Source organism: Symphalangus syndactylus, chromosome 18, assembly GCF_028878055.3.
Source record: "Symphalangus syndactylus isolate Jambi chromosome 18, NHGRI_mSymSyn1-v2.1_pri, whole genome shotgun sequence".
Classification (NCBI taxonomy): Eukaryota; Metazoa; Chordata; class Mammalia; order Primates; family Hylobatidae; genus Symphalangus; species Symphalangus syndactylus.
Window position 1 is genome coordinate 33,106,914 of NC_072440.2, and position 27,456 is coordinate 33,134,369.

Sequence of the window (27,456 nt, forward strand, 5' to 3'; positions counted from 1 at the left end):
ATGGACGTATTGGCTATGGCTGCTCTCACACTACAGTGGCAGGGTTGAATAGTTGCAACAGAAACCATCTGGCCCACAAAGCCTGAAGTATTTACTATTTGGCCCTCTATAGAAGACGATTGTCAACTCCTGCTCTAACCCACTGCCTAACATATTATCTGCCTCCCCTCCATGCAATATAAACCCCATGAGACCCGGGACTTTTGCTTGCTTTGTTCATTACTGTATTCCCAGTGCCAGTAACAGTACCCAATGCACAGTAGGTGCTCAATTAGTATTTGATGGGTAGATGGAGGAATGAATAAATTGGTATGGTTGGCTTGAAAGGCCTAGAATACACTAGTCACCTTTTTTTAACCATTTTTATTGTGAAATATGCAAAAAAAACCTAAAACATAAAAGCAAAGTGTAATCAACAAATATAGAATACTCTTATAACCACCACTCAAGTAAATAAGAAGATATGGCTAATGCCTTTCAAGTCAAAATAGTGTGCTTCTCTAAAAACCAAATTAACTAAGATGCAAAGTAGAATAAGAGCCCTGTTTTCTCTGCATGCTCTGGTTCTTAGACATGCTATCCAAACATTTTCTCACTGCTACTCATACAATAGCACACTACGAGAAAAAAGAATGAGAAGAATTCCAGAACCTCACTACAAAGCCACCCTGTTAAGGCACATGCCATTTAAGTTGAAGTTGCCTTACAGTAGTGCCTTGGACATTTTGAATATAATCATCTTCTGTTATTTGAGGTCCCCAGAATCAAATTCTATTCTCAAATGAACATGACACTACCGAGGCTCCCACCTATTTATGTAAATCTCCGACTTCGTTTTTCTTAAGTATTTCTGATAGCTCAGAACAAAAAATTAACACAGTCATCCTCAACTCCTCTTCATTTATATCTCTCTTCACTTTAACAAGACACTGCTGCTGGCGCTCAGAGAATTCAGGGGGAAAAAAAAACAATCTATTTAGAAACAATTCTGACTTAACTGCTGTGTCATTTCCTATACATGTCTCTCTTTCTCTGAATTAGGGGGGACATTTGCATTAAAACAGTATCTCTTTTACTTAGAATGCACCTGCTTGGGCTGATTAAGCCACAACTAAAGTCACAATCCTCCACTTTTGAGCTCCCTACCATTCCAACAAAATGAGTTATCACTTCTGGTGAGACATTAAAAAAAAAAAATCAGGACCTGTAAAAACAGAATTGTCCCCATATAAGGTGGAGAAAAGAGAGATAGACACAGAGGCAGGAGGAAAAAAAGATGTAAAAACAAGGACTAGCAAATATTTTCTCATAAAACCTACAAAAATGTTAAGTCTCAACTTACAGATAATTACCATTCCCATAAATGAGACTACTGCTCACAGAGCTCAATTTTTCTCGACTACAGCATTTCTACAGAAATGTTACATATCGTTTTGTTTTACTAAAGGCCATGCTTTGTTGTTGTTTTAAAGGCCATCAGTTAGGGTTCAATGCCATTATTAACAGCAAGTATTACAGATAATGTTCCCATACCAATTTCACACAATGATAGTTTTTATTATTACGAATAAAGAAGTACTACATAACTTTGTTGAAAATTTAAAACTGTATTGAGCTTTTACAATATTTTAATTTGTAGGCATAACTTCATATGGTTTTAATGTGGAGGGAAAGTAGTATTGTAGACTTCTATATATTTTCCCCACTCACAAATATTTACACACAATACAATTGCTTTGTTGTGAAAGTGCTAGAGAAAACACAAGCATCCACCTTCTACTGTACCAGGTTTCATTTTCAGCATAATGGGATATGATGTGTCCTATAGAATATTTTGCTAACAGTGAACTATAATTACCAGGTAACAATTATTTTTAAGTACTTTCCTTACTCCATCAAAAAAAAAAAAAAAACCTAAGTCTTTCATTCCATTTAAGAACTATATTTAAAATACTAAATTTATGGTAAAATATATATCCCATATATTCTATATATCTTGTATAATATATATCCTACTTTCTGATATTTTATATATATTTACAATATATAAAACACTTTTTTCTTTATAGGACTCAAGGACATATACAGTGTTGGTAAGAATTTACAAATCTATTGTTTCAAACAACAAAAAAGGTGACCTTGATATAAATTTTTTTAAAGAATTAAATCTAAATTATTTTCTTTCCAGATATATGAATAAACAAAGCATCACTATGGTAATAAAATAAAGAAGTATGCTGAATAGGAATCTGGCAAAATATGTACAAGGTTAATAAAATTTAAAATATTCCCCAGAATAGAGTCTTCTGGGACTATGCATAGAAATATCTTAGTCATATTGACTCAGTGGAGGGAAAATTAATTTCATTCCCCTCAACAAACTTACTTTGCCACATACATGAGCTTCCTGTATAGACTCACAAGCACACATCTGTACCCGTGTATAGGAGGAGAATGTATCATTCTCTATATCTCTATTAGGAGAAAAGGGTATAAGCAGCTCAACAAAATTCCACAGCATCCTGCAGGCATTGATATTACAACATGAATTTTTATGAGTTTTCAGGGAGAAAAATATTCCTAACGAAGGTTGATAAGACCTGACAGCTCCGAGTGAGTGAAACACGTATACCCTGGGGCTCTCACTCACCAAGTCCCTACTCTGAGGGTGGCACAGGCATCATTTGGTACCCAGCAAGCCCCTGATGTGTTTTGAGCTCAAAGATTCAGGAGCAAAAACCCCGTCAAGTCCCCAAATGCAAAACCGTCTACTATAGTTACTCCTGGAAAAGTTACTCTCTCACAATGGCCATTCTTCTATTTGAGGAACAAAGCACTAACAAATGACCAAAAAGTATTAGATAGACAAGTGTTATTTTCTTCACCTGCTAATTTCTTCTATTTCCACTGTCCCTACTACTCTCCACAAGACTTGGGGTGACAGGCCAGCATTTAGTGCGTTGCCAAGAAAAGAATACTATATTTACAAAATGGTGCTTTTGTTGGAAAACATTCTTTTCCAGGCTTACAGACCACAGAAAGACACTGATGCCCTGGAAAGGGAGAGAGACAGGCTTCCTTCTCAGTTTCCTCTCTCTTCACATACTCAAATATCCATCAGTTCAGCAAAATTAAGTTAGAAAAAAAAAATCCTTTTCTTTTTATAAAACGTGCACTAGTGATTCTCAAACTACTAAAGGAAATGAAAAGCACGATATTCCTAATGGGAGTAACACTTTTAATAGCTGCCTTGCTATTTGAGGAGCCACTCAAAAATGATCAGGGTAAACATCAAAAGTCGCATCTACTTAATCTGAAGCCTTTTAAACCAGCGTGTCTGTCTCCCTTCAATACACAGGGAAGTGTTTAGTTCTGTAATGAGACATTAATGTCCATCCAACAGGTTAGGCTGGGACGGTGACATAAATTTGTATTTAAATTTAAGCAAAAGCATACACACTAAAATCTAGAGTCTTCTACATGTTACAAAAATAGTCATGAACAATGCAAGTAGAACCAAGTGTCCAAAATCCTTTGTTACACTGAGGGAGAAGGTCAGGGAAAATCAGAAAGTAACAAAGTCAGACACTTGAAAGGCAAACAGGTTCAAATCCTATCCCTGTCACTTACTGGAAGACCCAGTGACTTGAGTTCTCTGAAATCCCCGTTTTCTCACCTATAAAACGGGACTACTACCCTGCACCCTCAGACTTGATGTGAGGATCAAAGGGCTGATGCATGCAAACATCTAGCGTAGTTCCTGCACAGAAAAGGCCGTGGGCAGGAAAGAGCACTCGGCAGTAAAGATTCTCTTTCTCCACAAGCCAACGGGCAGGAGGCCAGTGCTCGTACAACCCTAGTCACTCACAGAACCACGTGGCAGGCCTTTAACACACATAGACACACAGAGTCAGGGGCCTCCCCGATTCCTCCCAGAATCAGGGTCTCCCAGTGTAGACAATGTCAAAGCTCCACAGGGGATTCGAATGGAGTCAAAGCAGGGACCAAAAATACTGCCCTAGCACCTAGTTCCCTATCCAACCCCAGCTGCCAGGAACACAAGCTAAGTATTCTGCTTATTGCATTCCTGGCCTTCCTGAGCATTGTCTTTCTCCCTTTATTAGTATGCGTTGATGTTTTACTTTGTTAATGGTCACTGGCCTTTCCAAATCTGTGCTTCTATGGTAAGATTCTCAAGCGGGTACCATGGGGAGGGGTGGATTGTGGAGAGAGGGTGAGCATGCATGTGGACAAGAGGAACAGAAAGAACAAAGGGTATGGTTATCTACTGGGTACTACAGACTGTCCCAAAGTTTAGAGGCTTAAAACCACTACTGTTTCATTTTCACTCACAATTTTGTGAGCCAGGAATTCAGGCACAGCTCAGCAATTACGCTCTACATAATCTTTTACATTTTTAAAAGTAACTGTTAATAAATTGATACGTCCATTCATGAGAAACTTTTAAAAGAAAAAAAAAAAAAACCCTCTCTGCTTTTAATGACCCAAAGTGTGAAAGAACACTGGTTTCGAAGTCACACGAATCCTGAGTAAATTTAATCTCTGTAAGTTTCACTTTCCTTAACCAGGAAATGGCGATATTCCCCACCTTACTGGCAAGATTGAGGATGGAATTGAATGCCATAATGCACATAAAGCAACTGTGCAGTGCTCAATATTGGCCTTCTTGGAGGCATACAGCATGCTATGATGCATTAGCCACATTTTCAAAAGCTAAACAGCCACAGAGAATCACTTCTCATTAATGGCATCAGAAAACCCGAACATTTTAATGAGATACTGCTCCTGGTTGTATTGGAAGGTAATTTGAGTGCCTCATACTCCATTTTAATGCTTTCCTTTACCTTTTAGAAAAAAAATCCAGTCAATTAAATCATTAATGACAGATTTAACGTTCTCCTTTCAGTCCAGATGTGAATGTGCAAGATGTCTCTTTTCAAGGCTCAACCACTTTAGTTAAAACCATTTTTTCCTGGCTTTCTATGTTTTTATAGTATGCCCTATTACACAGATAATTGAGCATTGCAATTCAACAACCAATTGTAGAGAAGAGCTGCCAGCAAGCAGTGCTGTCGGGGAAACTTATTAGTAAAAGGAAAGAAAGGGGCAGTACTTACTATTTACATGAGGAAGTCTTACTCTTCTTGTCCAGAATTTGCTTTTGCAAACATTTTGAAATGTGTGCCTATTCAGAAGATAGAGTGTGCAGTGTCCAGGCACTCTCTTAAGCTGTTCCTTCACACAGAGGCCCCGGCCAGCTGCTGTTCAGGAACTTGAGAAAGCAAAACCCTGGTTCTTGGGGGTTTTACAGAACTTGTCAGTCCAGAAGAGAAGCCCTTCACCCTCCAGTCCAGTCCAGAAGAGGCCCACTCTGGGCTTCATCCTCCTAAACCAGCACTCTGAGAAGGCCCTTGGGAAGAGAACCAGGAGCCCTGAGACACCTGCCCCAGATGTCCAGCCAGCCTGAGCTGGTCTTATCCGAGACAGTTCTGCCTAATGGGTGACAACTGGCCAGCTAGAATGCCAGATGTCTAGAAACTAATTCCTATGTATTATTTGAACATATCATACTTAAAATTTAAGGGAAAAAAATTTAAAACATCTCTTCTTTGAATCCAACTCTGAACTGCTCACCTTGATAGGGGCTGGTTGGGGGGTAGGGGAGTCACACGGACTGAATGTGAAAAATGCATGCACCACACCTGCCTGTGATCCACGTGGTAAAGTGAGGGACCTCTTTCCTAGAGTTCTCCTATCAGTCTCTGAGTGGCTGGCATTTGTTTCAGAGCTTCAACTTCCCTTAAGCTACAGAATAAAGTTTTCTTCTGTGCATTTATTTGTTCAACAAAGATTTACTGCATACTGGGAGGCAACTGCTGTGGCTATGAAGATGAATAAGACAAGCAAGGGCTCTGCTCTCATGTAGCTCGCAGACTGGAAAGGGGAGAAAACATCACAACACGGCAAGGGTACGTTCATTAACAGACCTTTGGGTAATGCCCAAATGCAAGAAGCAACTACCTTGCTGAGGGCAGGCAAATGGGAGGGATAGAAGGAAAAATATGACCTTTGAGATAAGAGATCCTTTTCAGTCTGTCTGGATCTCAATACTTTCTTTCTTTCTTTGAGTCAAGGATTTCCCTGTGTTGCCCAGATTGCAGTGCAGTGGTGCTATCACAGCCCACTGCAGCCTCAAATTCCTGGGCTCAATCCTCCGTCTCAACCTTCCAAATAGCTGGGACTACAGGCATGAACCACCATACTCAGCTAATTTTTTTTTTTTTTAGGGAGACTGGGTCTTACTATGTTGCCCAGCTGGTCTTGAACTTCTGGCCTCAAATGATCCTCCCGCCTCAGCCTCCCAAAGTGCTTGAATCACAAGTGTGAGCCACCATGCCTGGCCACTTTTCTCTTGATATCAAACTCATTCTGATTCCAAGGCCTATGGTAGAAACTGATCCCTCAGAGCTATTCTGGGATGTTACAGAAAACAAAGGGCCTCTAGCCTGTTGTGCTTGCTGCCAAAATCCTCATGGTCACCCACAGGCCGGTAAAATCAGCATATCTGTACTTCTATGGCACCTGAACCTCTGCCAGGCAGGAAACTCGGTGTCTAAAGTCCAGCCTCCCCAGACCCACCAAGTAGCCAGTGTCGTCTGTTGCCTCATGCTGCCACCAAAAGGTTTACTGGGCCCCAACCCCTGTAACCCAGGACCCACTAATCTTGACTCCCTTCCTGGCCCAGGTAAATCTGCTCACTTTCTCTCTCTCTTCCCTCAAAACAAACAAACCACCCTCCACACCAGGACACACAGCATTCTCTCTTCTGTAGGTTTTAACTTTTTACAAAGCAACTGAGAGGAGCCTCAACTTCAAACTGCTTCAGTTTCCTGCCAGGCAAATATCCCCAAGGCAAGGCCTTACGAGGGTCCTGGTTCCTGTGTGAAATACCAGAAAAAGACGACACAAAGTGAAAGACCCAGATTTAACAGCTCAAAAAAGATTATTTTGCCACATGTGCCCCACCCCCAAACAAAGCATCGGAAAGGATGTCTTGTCTTTCACTGCAGACAAAAACATCTCCAGCAGGGGAACCCCACCACCTCCCAGCACGAGGGAACTATAGATCTCTCCCTGCATGTGTCCCATGAGGTCCCTGCTCTCCCCAAACCTGCATCCTGGCAGCCCCATCACGTTGGGAGGTGTAGGAAGTACCATGTCTTTTTGTCTCTTTTTGGCACAAAAGAAATCCGCCAGTTCAAATGACAAGAGGGAACTTACTCTCCAGGGAACGAGAAAATTGAGAGTCCCTTAAATGGTCTTCTCTTATGCAACACAGAAAATCTCCAATAGAATTCTTCTCAAAACTTAATCCAAAGATTGGGATCTCATGGCCCTCATCAAGACTCAAAGAATTCTAGAGATTCCAAATACCAATTCAATAAGGGCTGATAAACTCCTTGGCTTCACATACCCCAAAACTAAAGTCTTCAGGAATAGCTTCTATTCTATCATTTCATGCATGTACTAGGTTGTCTGTGAGCTCCAGGTAGAGAGGATGAATATTTAGTTTTTAAAGTTAAGATTAATAGCATGGTTGTAGCTACGAATTTCAAAAGTCCAGAGTACACACTGTGGTTATAATAAAAATAACTGAGACAGAGAATCTTTGAAGTAGTGGAACTGGCCAGACACCCACGCGGGGCCTCACAGACTGTTTTCATAGTTATTTTTCCGGAGGGAAAGGTGAAGGATAAGATGTGCTGGGCCAGGGAAGAGTAAGTAGGGTGAAAGAGAAGTTCCTTTGGGAGTTTAATGTTAATTATAAAAGCTGAACTGCCCTAATTGTTCCATCTTGGCTTAGACATTTATACCTAGCACCTTCTCCTTTAAGTGTTCCCCATTCATGCTATAAACTCATTTTCACCAGTCCCCTTGGCTGCCTTGCTTTATAAATTTGCATGGCTTTTGGGAGCAGCCACGCTGCCACAGATGGCCCCATACCAGTAAACCATGACTGGCATCCACTAACCCTGTGAGGAAGGAATTTTTCCCCTATGCTTATAGAATACTGATAGAGACATATAAAACCCGGAAGGTTTTTTTTGTTTTTGTTTAACAGATTAGGTTTTTCCTCAGTAGGTTAACTTCCCTCTCCACCTGCAAACACCAAGAATTAGCCACCCTGAAGGTTTGAGGCCCGGAGAAACTACCTTATAAAATCACAGGCTCCGCTTTATAAGACCAGTTATTCTGTGGCTGCTGAGAACAGCCACACAGCAAGTCCACACAGCTCAGAGGTCTCAGAAAGCTCCTGGGGCCTGGGGCAGCCTGGCCACAAGGACATCAAGACCTCACCCACGTAGGGGGCCTCCACTGTGATGGGGGCCACGATTCCTGCCAAGAGCTCAGGGGCTGAGAGTTTCTCCTTGAAGAAGTTTTTCCAGCTATACTCTAGGGGAGACAGAAGTGGTGTTTGAAATTCTAATTGGGCCAAAATCATCACCACCCTAAATTTGGCAAATTTCAAGTAATGAGTAACCAAAAGACATCCCAAAGCAGGGGAAGAAAATGCTATCCCAAAGAGATATTACAAAAAAAAATGGGTTACCTGATAAATTCTTATCAAACAGAACTTCTTCCCAAAGTCTGGCCCCACAACAAACAGAAATGAAGAGTTCCTTAGATAATGACTTAGATGGTATTAATTGTGCCGGGCACACTGGCTCACACCTGTAATCCTAGAACTTTGGGAGGCCGAGGTAGGAAGATTGCTTGAGGCCAGGAGTTCAAGAATGCCTGGGCTACACAGCCAGACCCTGTCTCTATTTAAACATAAATATATTAATTGTAAACATTAATTACCTAGCAAGATACAAATCTTTTTAAAAAAACAGTACTCTTGATAAGACACAGAGCCATAAATAAGCTGGTAATAGAGAAAACATTACAATCTTCATAGTATGTTGTTTCAGTAATTTTTAATTAGACACAAAATTACCTATAAAATACGTAAAACACAACCTGTCAATTATATTCCTCCTAAATATGACTTTTAAAGAGAAAAGCAGAAGACTTTCTTAAGACTGTAACTGTTTATAGCAAAGATATCTGATAGGCCAAATAATTTAAATCTGATATGACCTCAGATTTAAAATCGTCAAGGCACCATGGAAAATCCACTTACAGATAAATCCATCAGGTTGGTTCCCTCCCCGTAGGCACTTTCAGCTTAACTCACATTGTTCACTTGATAGTGTACTATGCACATTCAGGTCAAGTCAGTGTGTGTGCTCTGTCTCCTAACCCAACTACAGGCTGCTTTAGGAACTGACCAGATCTATTCTTTCTTTTGCATCTTCCTTCCCTCCCCACCCACCAACTCCTACAGCCCTTTGAAAGTAGCAAGGTTCAATACCTGTAGACTTGACAAAGAAAAAGAACTGGCAGTTTCACACCAGCTCTACCCCCAGAGCAAGCCGAGTTGGCAGCAGCCAGGGTACTGAGGGGAGTCCCAAACCTCACCACCAATAAGGGAGTCTTCACCAGCACTCGTTATGTGAAACAGTGCAAAGATAATACCCTTGCTCTCCAGGACCCTACGTTTCACCCACTCAGTACTCTAACAATATTTCCTCCTTTTCTGCCCTTCAGAAGTTCAAGTGAGCAGGCAAAGGAAAGAAAAAGAAACACTGCAAAAAAGAAGCCTAAATCTCAGAAGTTGATTTGGCTCAACCCACTCACCTCCCCAGTACTTTAAACACTGCCAGAGATATAGCTCCAGCCTGCTAATTTGGGTTAAAACAAGCCATACACACAAAACCTTGCTGTAATCAAGCCCTCATTTTCTAGGACATCCTAAATGGGAAGCTGTTAAAGCTACCCCTCAAAATTCAAATTATTCTGACTGCCCAAGATCTAACAGTTTAAGTTATTAATCTGTATTACACATTTAGATACAAAATTTTGAACATCCATGACACTCAGATTTAAGAAAACTTATCTTAGTGGCAATTGTTATATAATCCACCACTTTTCATTCAAATGAAAAGAAAGCAGCAGTAGTAATTAAATATACATCTTTAGATGTCCTTAAATGTCAAAATAAATTTCTAAAAACTGCAGGTAACAGTATTTTAACAATTCAAGACAGCGCCCATCTGATTACAGGTTTTTCAAGAGTACAAAGCGAGCACCTTCTGATGTATCCCAGCAATGGCTTACACCTCTCATTATGAAATCAACTGGTAAGACCGTACTTATCATTTTTTAAAACCCATATTTCACTTTCCTTTTAAATACCACAGAAGATCCCTAAAGAGATATCAAGAGAGGCTCTGAAGGATTCGCTCTCATTGCTAGAACTTGACTATAGACTACTGTGATGGGGCCTTTGCCATCTCTTAGAAGAACAAATTGCACTAACTCCACAATGCAGCGTTAACCCTTTCATGACAGGATAGAAAGAGGAAGAGGAGAAGAGGAGAGAAAACCAGCAGCTTGCAGCATAATAAATAAAAACATTGAAATGATGCAGACATCCATCCACAAACTCTGTGGGTCTGAGTTCCAAAAACAAAGAGGCCCCTAAAAACACACAATTGAGTGTAAGGTCGCCACTGGAACAAGGACATGTACCAATTATTTAAAGCCTCATCTACAGCAGCTATCCCACTATCTGAGTTTAAACTCAAAGAAAAACCATGAGAGAATTTAAAGTCTTAAAGTCTGCTGGTGAGGAGACAACATGCAAATTAGAACGCGTTGCATAAAGAAATTCTGTTACACAAAGAAAAAAATGTTACGGACAAAGGGCCCTTGGCTGTAACTATTTCTAGTAATAGCATTTGGTTTATTTTTGAAGGCATTCTGATGGATTTTCTGAAGTGACCGCTTTGTGTCTTAAATTCTGAGCCTTCACCGGCATCTCTTGTTAGAAGTGAGCTGAAAAGCAGTAGGAGACATTTAGCTTTGTGTTAAAATTATTTGCCCCCATTTGTGAAGGAGTCTTGGGCATCCAATGAAGATGTCCTAAAGACAAAGAAAGATCATGGCCATGTCTTCAAGAGGCTCCCGAGAGCCACAACGTGGCTGGGAGTGAAGGCTGAATGTGTGGGTTCCTTCTTCCAGCTTACCTGTTCCCTCACTCAGAACACCTAGGAGGTAGGGCCCTGCTCTTCTAGGTGTGCAGATGTTGAGAATTACCTGTGCATAGTCACCCACCTCAGAAGCTGCTGTACTGGCCAACACTATAGCGAAGACAGACATGCCTTCAGCACCCCCAATGGAACTCGTGTTCTAACAAAAAGCTAGAGGCTGCACTGCACAAAGGGGCAGGAGCGGCTCACAGAGGCAGAGGGCCCTGGCGATGCTCGGGGCCAGGTATCACTCAACCTCTCTGGGGAACACAGGGTGTAAAACAGCCTTTGGCTTTTCAGGTTCAAAATTCACCTTTTCTTCTTCACCATTTCTAGCACTATTACCCCATTCCTAGGAATTTATCATCCTGGGAACTAACTAGGCTTTTGTAGGCTGATCTGGAAACCGAATCACCATTTAAAACTATGTGGAAGTAGACAAGGATTACAGAGGTAATCAAGCTGGGTCTCTAGGGTAAGCCCTAATCCAAAATGACTGGTATCCTTATAAAATGGGGAAATGTGGACAGAGACAGACATGTACCGAGAGAAAAATGTGAGAACACTGGGAGAAGGTGGCCATCTGCAAACCAAGGAGCACCTGAGGCTACCAGAAGCTGACAAAGAGGCGTGGAACAGATCGTTCCTTTAAATGGTGATTTAAAACCAATCACCATTAGGGTGGTGCAAAAGTAATTGCAGTTGTTGCCCTTTAATGGCAAAAACCGCAAATAATTTTGCACCAACCTAATAAAACCCTGCCAACACCTTGATTTTGGACTTCTAACCACCAGAACTGTGAGACAATAAATTTCTGTTGCTTAAGTCACCTAATGTATGGTACTTTGTAGTGGCACTAAAGGAAACTAAAGCACAGATGCATGCCAAGATGGTGGTTTCTTTTGGCTGGCTTCACACCCATTAGTTTTGGGTGTGAAGTGTATGGTACTATACACTCCAAGTTCCAAAGTGACTTTCAAACAAACTTATGAAACAACTCACCAACAGCTTAGTCCAGAACTGAGAACTGTCTGCCTTTGTTTAAAAAAAAAAAAAAAACACCAGGCGGGGCACGGTGGGTTACTCCTGTAATCCCTGCACTGTGGGAGGCTAGGGTGGGTGGATCACTAGAGCCCAGGAGTTCAAGACCAGCCTCGGCAGCATGGCAAAACCCAGTGTTTAAAAAAAGAAAAAAAGAATTAGCTGGGCGTAGTAGTACGCGCCTGTAGCCCCAGGTACTTGTGAGACTAAGGTGGGAGGATGGCTTGATCCTGGGAGGCAGAGGCTGTAGTCTGCAGTGAGCTGAGATGGTCCCACTGCACTTCAGTCTGGGAAACAGAGCCAGGCTGTCTCAAAAACAAAATAAAAGTAGTGCATTGGTACAAAACAAGTTTTGATAGATTTCAATTTAACTGTGCAAATAGACTTTCAGTCCACTTTAAGGGCTGGGCAGCTAATGTCCAGAACGTACAGGAAAGCCCTGGCTGCCCAGGGAAATGGAGATCCTACAAGCCTTTTTAAATAAAAGATTAACTTTTTTAAATCAGAAGTAGCTGGTCTAGGACACAGGAGTGATAGACTTGTGACATGTAACCCAAGGAAAATCATCCCAGGCAGCAGGAAAAATCCAAACCCAAGTCCTTCTGTTTGGAGCCTGCAGACTCTGCCACTGATCCAAGGATTTGCAGGAAAAAAAAAAAAAAAAAAATCTAAGGAAGATCCAATTCCACATTCAGTCTCCAAGGGCTGGCACCAAAAACCATCCTTTGTGATTCCATCTAGAACAATATCTTCTAGTGTTGAGATTACTTCAAAAACAACTCAACAGATAGCCACACCACAGCATTTTCTAAAGGACACTCCTAGGTCAGACAGTTAAGATCCTAAGTCATAGGTTCTAAAGTTACCCTGTACTGAGAAGAAGACTCACGTTCTCCCCCCTCCGCTTTCCCCTGCTGCTTCTACCAGCCGTCTATTACAAGACTTATTCTAAAACTGACGTGCCATGCTCAGAATGACTATTCAAAGTCTAAGTATTTCAAAAGCCACACAGAAGCCTTAGCATTTGAATGGGTGAGATGACACAACAGAGTGCTCCAGCATCAAGACAAACACAGAACTGACCATGTCCTCTGCAGTCAAACTCCTCCACAGGGATTGGGAGGTGAGAGACAGTACCCTCAACACTTGCTAGGGCTACTGACAGAGACATACCAAATAAGTGTAAAAGAATTAAAGCAGAACATATAAGTCCATCCATATTTTCCTATATAAGCATTATCTGAAAGGTAGAATTCATAAGTAAGGATCCTTGTGAGAATTCCTGTCAAGAATGTATATATAGATCTTAATGTTCTCTCCACCAAAAAAAAAAAAAAAAAAAAAAAAAAAGGCCAGGCACAGTGGTTCATGCCTGTAATCCCAGCACTTTGGGAGACCAAGGCAGGTGGATCACCTGAGGTCAGGAGCTTGAGACCAGCCTGGCCAACATGGTGAAACCCCGTCTCTACTAAAAATACAAAAATTAGCCAGACATGGTGGCACGCCTGTAATCCCAGCTACTTTGGAGGCTGAGGCATGAGAATCACTTGAACCAGGGAGGCAGAGGTTGCAGTGAGCCAAGACAGCGCCACTGCACTCCAGCCTGGGCGACAGAGACTCTGTCTCAAAAAAAAAAAAAAAAAAAAAAAAAGCAAGCATGTGAAGTGATGGATATAATTTGCTTGATTTAATCATTTCATTTCACAATGTATACATATCAGAACATCGTGTTGTACACCATAAATATATACATTTTTGTCAATTATACTTTAATAAAGCTAGGTGGGACAGGAAGAATAGGTGCCTATTGACAAATCAGAAAACACCAATTATCAAGTCTGTCAAGAGGAAAATATCAATCAACAGTTCCTAAAAAAGTATAGAGTGACGAAAACTAAGTTTTAAAGGTAATATTTTGTAATAAGAGGCAAATAAAAAATGTAGCTAAGAAGGACCTCTTATTTCATCACAGATGAGGATCAGAGATGCTAATAACCTGCCTAGCAAGAAGCCAAGGCAGGAGTTCAGATTTCCCAATTTCCGGGCCAGTACTTTCACTACTGATGAAATTCCTGCAATCCATTTCCACTCACAGCAGCATTACCCTGAGAACTGAGTACAGCCCAATATTACTGTTAATATGTTAAAGCTAGCTGTCAATACTTCATCAGAAATCAAAATAATTCCTTTTAACATGTGGCCAAAAATGCCTTAACTGCTACAAGTATGATTTTAATGAATAACCAAGAATTGTCCTGGCAAAATACAACTCCCCAAAGCCAACAGGAAAATAAGAATTGGGTTACAGGCAAACTCTTTCATTTGTAGAAACTCACTTATCCCGTTAACTGGTGTCCTAAAACCCAGGATTACAGCAGCTTTATGTTTTAGCACTAACCTTAACAAAAGTTCTACAGACAATCTAAACCTTTATGCTCAGTGCAGAGGGACCTATCCCCTAAACGGCATCCTCCTCATTTATTCAGCAACTGATCACTGTGTGCCACATCATGCAAGGTTCTGTGCTAGGCTCTGGGATGCAGAGATGACCAAGAGGCTTGATGATCTCCTCAAAGCTGCCCTTGTCCCAGTATCTCCCTACTATTCTCCTCCTCACTTGTATGAGGTTGAATGGGTCACTTAGCTGTAACATGGTAGTGTAGACCAATTTAATTATCAATTGAATTTCAAAAAGGCTTGTGTAAAAACTAAATGAGTAAATTCATATACTCATTTAATATTTAATTTAAATGAGTAAATTCACATTCAGAATGTTGCTTTGCCACACATTATGTCTCAACTGCAATTTTGTGTGATGTATTATTTTTACCCACTATATGCCATGCACCCTCCCTGTTGCAAGGTTTGAGTTGATATGACATGGTTTCCACCTGAGGGGTTCACAAACTAGTGGGAGAGATTTACAAAGAGAAATTTATAGAAAATAGGCAATATGAGAAAAGGCTGTGCAAACTCTAAGTACTACAAATATTAACAACATATATGCAAAACCTGGCACAATGCAGGAACAAAGATAATGCAGCACAACCCTCCAAAAACAGAACTTATTTTGCTAACTTCAGCTTTTAAAGTGAGAAAAGAGAAATCAAGGTAACTACTTTTGTTAACAGCAAAATTTTATACTCACTTTCTACCTTCACATCTTCAATAGTTTTCAAAGATGATTGATGGCCAGAGAGCCCTAAAGCACTACAAGACGTCCAATTATTAAAAAAAAAAAAAAAAAAAAATAGCTTGTTCAGCACAGAATAAGGCAAGAAAACATACCGTGACATTCTAGAAAAAGAGGTAAGCAACAAGGTGAGAACAAAAAGAACCTTCAAATTAATCTTTTATGAATCATAAAATTCAGTAACCAAAAAAGGCTTTGCCCCCATTCTGTTTAACAAGAGGCTTTTCTGCCATCTTCTAGCTAAAGCGTTTGTTGTGTTCTTTTTAAAGGTCTGATGATAAAACTATAGATAGAGAAGAAGAAAAAAGAAGCAAGAATAAGAACAAGGAATGACAGGTAACCTGATACACAGAAACTGGTGATTCAGAAATAACTTTAGAAGAATATAAAACGGTATGATTTTAGCAGGTTACAAAATTATCATCGTTGTTACTCTACTAGCGTAACTCTTCCCACCCAGTCTTACCTGATAATTCTAAAACGGTTGCCCTCAGGCTGCTCACACACTTAGGCTAAGCTTTCTTTAGGTGGAAATGTTTTAATGTCAAAAGTGGAAATCTTGAAAACAAAAATGATATTGAGGTTTCCAAGGAGAAAAATCAAGACTTCAAAGTTGTAATTTCCCTTTAATCCCTTGTCCTCTGAAAAGGGAATCTGCATGCATCGTAGGGAGAACCCAAGAATCACCGTGGATTAAAGCTGACCCTCAGGGGGTCTTACAGGCTCTTTGGGGGCTGTCCCACTCCCCAAGCAACAATAAACCAGGGTAGCCAATTGGGGAAACTTGGTAAATGACTGTAGAACAGATAACCAAGCAATTCCAAGGAAAGAAAAAAGTATGTGAATTAAAATTTACCAATGTAGTATTTTGAACAGTAAAGTACCAAAATGTAAGGCAAAGGGACAGTCTTACTTGACAAGTAATTTTCCTCTCATTCGCTCTCCTGCTCAGGCACCCTCAATTTTCAAACTCAGGTTGCATAGACTCAACAGGGCGCTTCTACTTACTAGTCTGCTAGCAGCCATGAGGACAGGAAAGTCAACATTTTCTTGGGTTTTGCAGGTATATATTCTGCTCATTTAGGACGTCTGAAACTCTCCTCTTGAAGTAAAACCTTTCTGTATTTCTTTCTCTGGGGCTGGGTTTTCCTCTAGAGCAATCCTCCCCTCCTCTTCTTGGCTGCGTCTAAGTATCCTCAGAGCCACGCTTCAAATGAAGCCCAGGTGAGGGCTCAGGTTATTTCAATCAAGCCACTCCAGCTAAAAGTATGTGAGTAAAAAGCAAATTTTGTGAGTTTGTCTTGTGCAGGAGCTAGATATGCTTATAGGGAACTAATTTATTTCATACACTAATTTGTGAAATTAGTCGTTGAACTTTTATACACAAAATAGATTTTATCACAACTTCATTCCATTTCAATACCATAATGCAACTTCGCTGGCTATGACTGCCCTAAGAAGTAATTTCAAATGTGAGGATTTTGTGAATGTCAGTCTCAGTGACTGTGTACACCGACATAATAGTTTAACCTCCAATTTTCACCCAATTTAACTTAGTTTCCCTACCACTATGAGGCCCTGAGGCCCTTCCTGCATTGCAGCAGGTACATCTATCTCTGTATGGAGAAATGCCTGAAAAGAAAAATGTTACGAAGGAAGTCTGAGATTATTTTTGTTAGACAAACACAAAGAGGCACAAAATCACCAGCCAGAAAGGAACACACCTAACTTCTCAGCTTATTAGAAAAAGGAGCTAGCCAAGTTCTAAGGCAGAGGCCAAAAGACCCACATCTGATGTGAGTTTAACAGTCATCTACCCACACTAAATTGGGTGCACCTGTGATCGTGCTGCCCACTGAAAACACCACAAAAGCACAAACCAAGAACATTACAATTTTCATTTTCCATGTGATAGCCTATAAAATTAGTTAAGAAAAGAAGTTCAATTTGTCAGTATTCCATCTTCCCTCCCACCTACCATCGTCCCCCTTCCCCAGTATCATTACAAAGCATTTGCACTGAAAAGTTCAGTGGAGGTAAGTATCATAATCAAAATTATATCAACTGTGTCTGAGAGGGGAATTGATGGGCTGGCAAGAGTACAGGCCTAGGATACAAATTTATAAGCTGTCTCACAGACATGTGTCTAGTTATGAATTCAAATCATTAAATAAGCAGTGACTGCTTTTCATTAAGGGAGGCTGGAATAGCCAGCAGGAATTTCACACAAGTTCCATAAACTTAAATGTGACTTCAGAGTACGTGTCTGTACCAAGGACCACAGTCCTGAACCAGCATTTTACATTTAGGGCATGGCTTTCTCTCCTAACCCTGGAAGCACAGGTGACTATTATCCAATCCCTCCTAGGAATTCCGAACCAGGTGAGAGGGCGAGGAGAGAAGGGTGAAGAAAGGGAGAAACACAAATGCGCAGCAGCTGTTGGCGAAACTGACTTCTGCTTAATTTTGTGTTTTGGTATGCTATAACCTAAAATAACATCATCAAATAAGAAGCTAGACAATACTGGACACATAAAAGAGAACAAGATCCTCTGAACTAAATGATGCAAAGTTGTGTAAATGTCAGCCTGAACAAGTGCACACAGCAGAACACCAGTTGTTTGGCAGAGAAGTGAACTGCAATCACTGCACCAGCTTGAGTTATACCAAAAGGGCTACTAGGTTATTTGCATTTTTGTCTTAAAAACCAAAATGTTTATACTGTTCCAAGGGGACAAAACAGAATTTGTGTTAGGTAATCTGCATACAGGAGTTCTTGTATTTTTGAAAGTTCTATTGCATTCCTAATAGATTTTTCCCCTCTGAGAAGTTGGGATGGCTGCATACCATCTGCCTTGCCCCATCTTTCATGCTTTTATGAACCAAGGCTGACTTCCAGATAATCACCTGATTTCCTTCCTACTCCTTTCTCATCCCCCAAATCATTATTCTAGGAAGCTGAAATGAAGTACATGGTCATGTCACTAGCCCCAGCACACCGTTGACACACTGCCTTCTGACTAAATCTCTGGGTGCGGCTAGTAATTTACATGTTCATAAAGTCTTGCAGCATATTATTTAATAATGATCACTAAAAACAGTTTCCATGAGCAAAAGAGAAACGGTGTCTTAATAGAAGGGTTAATGAATCATATATCATAAAGCTTTGCTCTTAGTACCTCATAAGGAATGTTCTGCCCATGAAATTAAAAGGGATAACTGTTACATATCTACCCACTCATGAATGAAAGAGCCTGCCAGGACTACCAACAAAATATGCTAGAAGCATAATCCATCAGGGAAGGGACTTGTAGGTTTCTTGCTTATTATGTACCTGCCTATGGTGCTGATGGTACCAATACTCTGCATAAACCAGCTTTTCCACACTCAGTAATAGTAGCAAATACCATTATGGAGTGCTTACGATGCACCACACACCATGCTGGGTACTCTACATAAAACACCTCATTAATCCTCATAATGACCCTCAGGAATAAAAACTACATGCCCATTTTACAGATGAGGAAACAGCCTCAGCAATAAGAACCTAGCCAAAGTCTGTCCCCTTAGTCACTACAGACTCTGACCTCAGAGCAGGGAAACACTGGCTCCTAGCTCTGAAGGGATGGAGGAAAAGAATTCAAACCCTGGCCAGGCGCGGTGGCTCACACTTGTAATCCCAGCACTTTGGAAGGCCGAGGCGGGCGGATCACGAGGTCAGGAGATCGAGACCACGGTGAAACCCCGTCTCTACTAAAAATACAAAAAAAAATAAGCCGGGCGTGGTGGCGGGCGCCTGTAGTCCCAGCTACTCGGAGAGGCTGAGGCAGGAGAATGGCGTGAACCCGGGAGGCGGAGCTTGCAGCGAGCCGAGATTGCGCCACTGCACTCCAGCCTGGGCGACAGAGCGAGACTCCGTCTCAAAAAAAAAAAGAACGCAAGCCCTTTCTGGCAACACTATAGAATGTAAGAACATAATCAGAAAACACACAGGGTGGTTTTCATCTAAAACAATCATCTCTTCTAAGATGCACACCCCCTAGCCCCCGCTCAGCTTTCTCTAAGGCCAAGCCACCAGGTCATGGACCCTTCTCACTGTGGGACACGTCCTATGAGGATTCTTTTTCCAGTGTATCATCTTTATACCCCACTTCCATGCCCTTCCTTACAAAGCCAAACTAGAAAAAAAAAAAAATCCACCTGAATTCCTGCACTGTATCCACTAGGTCTGAGTGGATAGCCTTTGTCACAGGCTCTAAAACACTGGCAAAATGTTAAGTATTTGACATTCCCTGGAGTACCTCAGACCAGAGGTGGAAAGGGTAAAAGCCTTCGTTCTTTGGTAGTGACCTTTTCCTCTTTAGGAAAATCCAAGAAAGACTCTGGTAATGCATGTTAGTACCCAAACACCACACTTCCTGTCAACCGAGAGGCACAACCTCTGATCATCTCCCCTCATACTCACCCCAGGTAAATCTGTCCCTGAAATTTACTCTGGAAATGAGCATTCACAAGGCCCTCTCCTCACTCTCCCGTCATGGCAATAAAGTTTTTCCTTCAATACTGGAGTTACAACGGTATGGCAGTGAAAAGTAGCATTAATATTAACACTAAGATGTTCTCTTCAACTGATCAAAAGTATTTGATACGTATTTTCATATTGTATTTCATACGTATTTCATATGTATTCATATGTATGTATTTCATAGGTATATGTATATCCCTGGACTACCTGAGCTACTGGGGACAATCCCATCTCAGCCCCACACAATTTACTAAAGGGACATCTTCTCAGGTTATCAATTCCAACTCTGGAACAATTAGGCTATACCAACAGTTCCCAGCAGGTGGGCTTCATACTTCCTGACCCTCCCAAAATACAGATCTGATCATGTCACTTCCTTGCTTCACATCCTTCAATGGCTCCCACTGCCTTTAGAATAAAGTCCAGACAGCTCTGTATGACCCGGCTGCTGCTTCTCTAACAAACGTCATGAGATGTCATGCTCTTCTCTCCTCCACACCTAACAACTCAGAATCCTCTCAGAGCCATGGACCCATGCTCTCTCCTGCTTCAAGGCCTCCTGCTACCTGGATCACACCTGTCCTTCCCTTGCCCTCCCCCACCTAACTCCAGCTCATCCTGGGGGTCTCAGCTCACAGATCACTTCCTCAGTGACTCAGTCCTTAACACCAGACTCAGAGAGTTACAAGTGCAGCCACATGCTACCTCACAGCCTGTTCCCCATTTGCCACTTTTTGAAACCAATTAATTCATAATCATGTACTTAGTGACTATCTCCCCAACTAGAGTTGAAGCTCCCTGGGGTCAAAACCATCTCTGTGCCCAGGACGATGTCTCAGAGTCAGACTCAATACATTTTGGTTGACTGATTTTCTGATCTTGTGGCTCTTACTGAATTTGGTAGAGTCCAAAAGTAGACTAAATAATAAATATGCCAAGATTTATGCACTACTTCTCTTTTAGAATTATGTAGCTTCTGTGATTAATAAAATATAAATTCAATGAAAAGCTTTGCTGAATTCTTGCTTGCTTTTTGCTATTAATGTCTTAACCAACAAACACCAGAAACTCATCTACTGCATTAGTACCACGTGGGAAACCCCCCCACTCCATACACACATCCAAAATATTAAAAGCAGTTGTCATGCTCATATACCACTTAATAGAACAATTTAAAGTCATCCTATCACTGTAAGCCTATTGTTAATAAGAGAAACCGTTTCCTAACTTATACCAACAAAATAAGTCCCTTAGTGTAGCAGAGTATGCATGGGTTGTCTCTTGTTGAGTTGGAAATCCTTTTAATTATTAAGCCCTTTTCTGCCATTCTAAAGATCCCTGCACGTTTCAAGTTCTAATAAACACAGTGAAAAGGAGTCAGTAACAGTTAATATACAAGTCTCTTCAAAAGTATTCTGAGTGGAACCTCAGTGATTTGACTTTGTTCAAAATTTACCTGGAAAAAATTGTACGTTTCTCACTGTGATCCACAATGTTTCTCTTGATAAGAGATCTAGAGGTTTGCATAACATAATTCACAACAGATAAAATAAATGAGTACACGCAGGCACCCTTCAATCAAATGTGCAACTGTTTTCATAGATGCCATTTTTTCTCATTCATTCAACATATATTTACTGAGCCCCTACTAATATATCAACTGTACCGTGCTAGGCCTACAAAGACAAAATTCCTGCCCTCGGCCAGTTTGCTGAGACAGTTACCAAACAGCACCCAAGTACTTTCTTAAAATCATCACAGGGTGTTTTGGAAAAGGACAAGGCAGAATGCCTAAAGGCAAATCTCAGAGATGTCATCAGGGGAACAGTCCTTCAATCTAGACAGTGTTAACTCTCAGAAATGAAGTGTGCTACCTCCTCAACACACACGGACCCCAAATTCAAAGGTTTGGGGAAAGAGCGGAAGTCAGATACAGTTTCCTTAAACAAAAGTCATGCTGTATGTCTAGCTGTCATGTGTTTGACATAAAAACTACCATTACTGTCACATTAAACTACTGTTTTTAATACACCAAAAGCTTAAAGGGCAGACTTAAGTGTGTGAGACTTTGGAAGTTTATACAATTATTGACCGTAAGATAAAGTAAAAAATAGGTCAAACTCTCTCGACATTACTAAATACATTCAAAATAGTTTTAACAAGGTTGCCAAAGAAATTAGCACTGCCGTAATATACTAGAAACTTGAATTTTGCTGCTCTTCAAAATTTGATACAATAAGTTACTGTAAACACACACACACACACACACACACAACCTTTAGAAATAATCAATTTCCCAAGCTAGACATAACAATTTTAAATGAACCTCTTTCCATTTTTTGAGTTGCACACAAGCCTTTTAATGCTTTATACTCAGTGCCTTTCTACAATAAACATTACACTCACAACGCCTTGTCACAAAATAACTGGAGACAAATAAAAACTGTTTCCCAGTTTATTCCCATTTTATGAGTATAAGCTAAGTAGACATAGCCTCCGATTCTCTGACAGTAGGTAGCATATAACTTACGCAACAATAAAATAACAGGATAACCCAACTTTGTATTCCTATTTTGCAAAATGTCATCAAAAGTGACCTTAAAAAATTAATATTTACTTACACTTACTCGGCATTTGATGCTATATGTTAGCTACTGTGCTAGGATTAAATCAGATAGCCTGCGTAAAATGCCTAACTCTATTGCTATTATTCCCATTAAAGGTAGGAAAACTGAGATTTGCAGAAGTTGAATGGTCCACCATCCCACAACTGGTCAAGGTGGCAGAGCTAGAAATCAAACCCACGTCTTTCCACTAAACTGAGTGCTTATCACCCGGCATTCCTGAATCCTCTGGTGTGCTTTTTGAGGAGAGGGGCAAAAGAGTTTTCATTTGCTCCTTAAAGAGGCCCACAACCCCACAAATAGTGAAGGTGAAGACTCCCCTGCCCCATACCATCAACAGTGTAAAAACCAGAAAACGCACACTGTACTTCAACCCCTTTCACAAAGACTATCACTCCTCTACTCCACAAGAGGGGAAAAAACTACACGGTTTGGTTTTCATTTCACTTTAAAATTCTCAGAGCAAGTCAAGATTTTGCTCCTAGGCAATTTCCAGCATCCCATGCCACAGGTTAAGTTACATAATAAATTGCAATACTGTATCAGTTTACACGCAATTCTGAGATTTCGCAAATAGTGACCCATGTTATTTAATCATTCCACTTTCCAAAATGTGTTTCAACCAACCAGTTCTCACTGTACTGCCTGTGAAATAAGTTATCATTATATCCACTTCCAACAAAGCAAAGCACTGTCACCCTGAGGCCAGGCAATAAATCAGCGACAGAATGGGGATCAGAAGTTCCCCGACAACATCCCTCCCCTCCACCTGCAAGACCACGTCAGTTACCATGGAGCACCCTCCTAGCTAAAGAGAAAACATAAAGCAACTAACTACTCTCTACCAGCGGCAATACTAAATTAGGATCTATTGGTGAATCACTAAGTTAGGGTACACCCCCAGCTTCCCAGTGCCAGTGTGCTCATCTCTAGAAGTGGAGGCAGAAGTTAAGGGGCAAACACGTGGCACATGCCTCTCATCTTGAAAGGGAGATGTAATCAGCGAGGAACGCTGGGACAGTACAGGGTTTGATCATCTCTGCTAGGATGTAGCTCTGTGGTGGGTGAGGCACTCAGCAAACTCCTGACATCCCGCCGCTAGGATCGATTTGGAGCTATGGATTCATCTGAAATTCTGATTCGAAACAGGAGTATGAGTGTGAAAATGAACTTTCCCTTGAAGCTCCTCCTTTTACAGGTTATAGAACTGAACCTCAGAGGAGTGAAATGATATACCCAAGGTCTCACCACTCAGTAGCAGAGACAGTTCTAGAAAGCAGGCCTCCAGACACTTATCCAGGATCCTTGCAATGGGGGCTTAGGGGAATTAGGGAATGGGTCATGGTTACTGCAAGTGGCTTGGCCAAGAACCAGCTAAGCAGCTAAGGCTTGTTCCATCTCTGCCAGGCTAGGACTCGCCTCCTCTCAACCTTGTGCCACATCCAGTTTTTGCTTCCAGGCTGGGGGCCTCTGATTGCTTACTCTAAGGGACAAAGGCAATTATTTACTAAAGCTAACCCTATCCAAGATGAGGAAAATACAACACTGGCACTCAGGAATTAATTTCACAAGAAGTCTATGTTAAGGTGATGTTTTATTTGTGGCCCTGCCTGATCAAGATGACTTCCCCACAAGAAACGTCCAAAGCAAACAATCTTTTTTTTTTTTTTTAAACTGAGTCTGGCTCTGAGACGTGAAGAATTGTACACTTCTTTAACTGTCCTCCAAAAGCAGAAAATAAGCCGGACAGAGCAGCCAGGAGGACACCAGAGTCCTATGCTCAGTGTGTCAGGAAGCGACCCACAAGTTCTGGAGAAACATCCTTCCAGGAAACTGGGCAGATACAGATCCCCCACCCCGCTCCGCGAAAGGTAAGACGATCCGTACTCGGTTTGGTGACAAGCGTTCATCTAGACACGCTGGAAACAAGTCTGAACGGGAGCTGCAGGCGCGCACGCCCGCGCCACCGAGGGAGCGCAGGGAGTCCTCTTCTCCCAGAGGACCGACGCTGCGGGGACGCGCCAAAACCACCCGCGGGCGACCCCAGGGGGCTGGCGCCACTGAAACCCCCGCGTGCAACTCTGCGGCTACCGCTGCCCCCCACCCCACCCCTGCCTCCTACCCCCAAGGCACCATTTCTCCCCCTCAACTCCCTGCTCCTCGGCCCAAGCGCCTCGGTGGGAAACAACGCCCACTTTGGAGAATCAGAGCTGAGTTGTGGGGACACGCCACATGTCCAGATCGCATCCATTCACAGATCGACCAAGTCAGATACAGACGCGAAGGAGTTTGCTTCTCTGACATTTAAAAAACACACCATCAGGCAGCACACGGAGACACACACACGGGGGTAACAACCACAGGGAAGTCAATAACCCACAGGGGGGATCCTAACTATCGTTGTCCCGTGCTTGGGGCAGAGCGCTTGGGGTCCCTCCCTATCTCCAGGCCACAGCGCTCTCCTGCCCACCGCCTGTACGCAGGATGGGAAGCTGGGGTCGCCCGGCTGCCGGAACCCAGAGTGGGCAAGCTGGGGAAAGGCCCACCTCCTCGTCCTGCTCCTCCTGGGACGCGCTGCTGCCCCGGGGCGCGGGCGGCACAGCTCCTCCGGGGGGCGGTGGCGGCAGCGCAAGGACTCCGCGCTCCAGCAGCACGCTTGCCGGAGCCCATGCGGCGGGCTGCCGGGCGCCCAGGGCGCCTCCCGACGGCGGCGGCGGCGGCGGCGGCTGCTGCTGCTCTCTGGAGAAGCCGCCGGGCTCCCCTTCCTCCGACAGAGTTTCTGAGCCCGAGGAGGACTCGGCCGAGGAAGCACCCGGAGAGGACGCGGCGACCAGCGCAGAGGCTGGAGTCCGGCTGCCGTGGCCACTGCAGCCGCGGGGCACCGGCTCTGGCGCCTCTGAAACTTTCTCCCCCATTTCCCTGTCTGGCCCAAAGTGTCTCCCGAGCGGCGGGGGCGCGGCGCGCACTCAGCGCCTCCCGGGGAAGACGCGGGCTCCTGGGCTCAGGCTCACTGGCACTGCCGCTCCCGGGCTTCAGGGAGCCCCGCCGGCGACTACATGGCAGTGACGGGGCCGCAGGATCCCGCTGCTAAGTTCACAGCCGCCCGGGCCCGGCGGCAAACGGAGGCTCCAGCGCGCGGGGACATGCCCGCTCGCGTTCGCGATCTGCGCTCCACTGTGCTCCCGCGTTGCACCCTAGCCGCCGGGACTGCGGCCTCTCGTTGCAAAACCTGCCTCCGGGACGGAGCGAGGAGACGGGCAGCCCGCACAGCCAATGGCAGGGCAGGCACGCTGGTGGGCGGAGGCTGCGACGCCCCCAGCCATGCGGGCCTCAGGTAGGGGAGGCGCGGCCTGGGCGCCGGCCGTGGTCCCGCAGGAGCGCCTGGGCGCGGGGGACAGGGACCAGGCGGGGATCCCCGGAGGGTGGGGGGCGGAGCCCAGAATCGGAGCCAAGGACTGAGACTCCGAACTTAGCGGCGCAGTGGCTGACCGTCCTTGGGACGTCAGAGGGAGACGACGAGCGGATGGTGAGACCTTGGAGAAGAACTGGACTTTGTCTCCAAAAAGTGGAATCAAGAAAACGGACCAGAAGAAGGAGGGATCTATAGGGAAAAAAGGAACCACACACACACAGTCACCCACGCACACAGACTCACCAGCGTGTTGGAGGAAAAGGGTAGAAACTTCGTGGTATAGTGAGCGGACCCAAAGGGGGGTGACCTCTAATCTCTGCTTTTCCGTTCAAGCTCTTTGGGCCTCACTTTCCTCAACTGTAAATGGCTACATTGCTACGGGTCTTGGCAGGCTTAGAGCAAATATATATAATGCATCAGCAAAGTGCCTGGCTTGGATACATGGAGCGTTTTTAAAAGACTATTTCCTGTCTTTATTTCTGTTTGTAAACTAAAAAGTTAAGTCTGAGACTTGAACCTTTTGATAGGGAGGAATATAACAAAGTATGTCCTTGTATTTAATTAGGACCAAGCTCCGTGGTCCTACTCATTGTCTCGGTATGATCAGCTAAGCAGAGGATGAAAAGGATTCACTTTCCAATGTGCATTCTCCTAGCCCTGGGTTGTAAACCAACAGGATACAGGACAGATTGCTTCATTTTCCTTACCTCTAAGAACTAGGAGAAAGAACTTTCACTAAAGGTACCAATAGAATACCCTTAAGGCCTTCCCTGGGGCTGGAGGATGCTGCCTGTCCGGTGACCGGAATTTCCTTGGAAGCCAACACTCAGCTCAGCAGTGGGAAATAAATGATTCCTCTCTTGCCTTCAGCTCTAGTCCCATTCTGAGCACTGGCACAGTGACCTGGGATATGAATTCAACCGCCTCAGTTCCATGTACGTTGATTGAAATGTGTGCCAGGTGCAGGGGATACAAAGATTAATAAGTCAGGTCCCCTGCCCTTGAGCAGCTTATGATCAAGGGAGAGATTGATAATGCATAATATAGCTCCCGTATCCATTTTAGAAGCTGTGATAAGTGATACAGGAAAAATGTGTGAGGGAGAAGAGGAAAGAGTTACAGAAAAACAGTAGCAGGTCCTTGAGCATCTTAGATTTCTCTTTGTCAGAGCAGCCTTGCCAAAGGTCCTTAAGAACTGGAGGACCCTAATTGAAAGCCCCTTCAGCTAATGAGCCTTTCATGCTATCATGGTATTTACAAGTGATACATCACACAGGGGCTTCATCACATTGGACAGCAACCTTTGTCCTGATCAGTTTCCTCCCCTCAAGATGAAGGGGAAGGAAATACGATGTGTCCATCTTGCTTCAGACAGCCATACTGCAAAATGGACTCCGGTTGTCAGGCTTTCATTGTGACGCTTCTGAATTATTCACAGGGATATGAAGACCTGCTGAGGCAAAAGGTCAAGTCTAGTGGCAGCTAAGTTGTGAGAGCAAGGC

The 27,456-nt window shown here is 43.0% G+C and overlaps 1 protein-coding gene across 6 annotated transcripts in view; it reads right to left on the reverse strand.

The window, feature by feature from the left end:
• Nucleotides 1-25,760, reverse strand: part of MAST4 (microtubule associated serine/threonine kinase family member 4) — a 581,240-nt gene extending 555,480 nt beyond the window's left edge. For 4 of the 6 annotated variants that reach the window (XM_055251510.2, XM_055251508.2, XM_055251507.2 and 1 more), the window contains exon 1: nucleotides 25,089-25,738. In XM_055251510.2, the coding sequence (XP_055107485.2) occupies nucleotides 25,089-25,457 (369 nt within the window). In that variant the 5' untranslated portion in view covers nucleotides 25,458-25,738. Of the gene's footprint in view, nucleotides 1-25,088 lie in introns of all 6 variants that reach the window. The other 2 variants (XM_055251516.2, XM_055251517.2) reach the window with 2 other exon arrangements.
• Nucleotides 25,761-27,456: the final 1,696 nt, after the last annotated feature.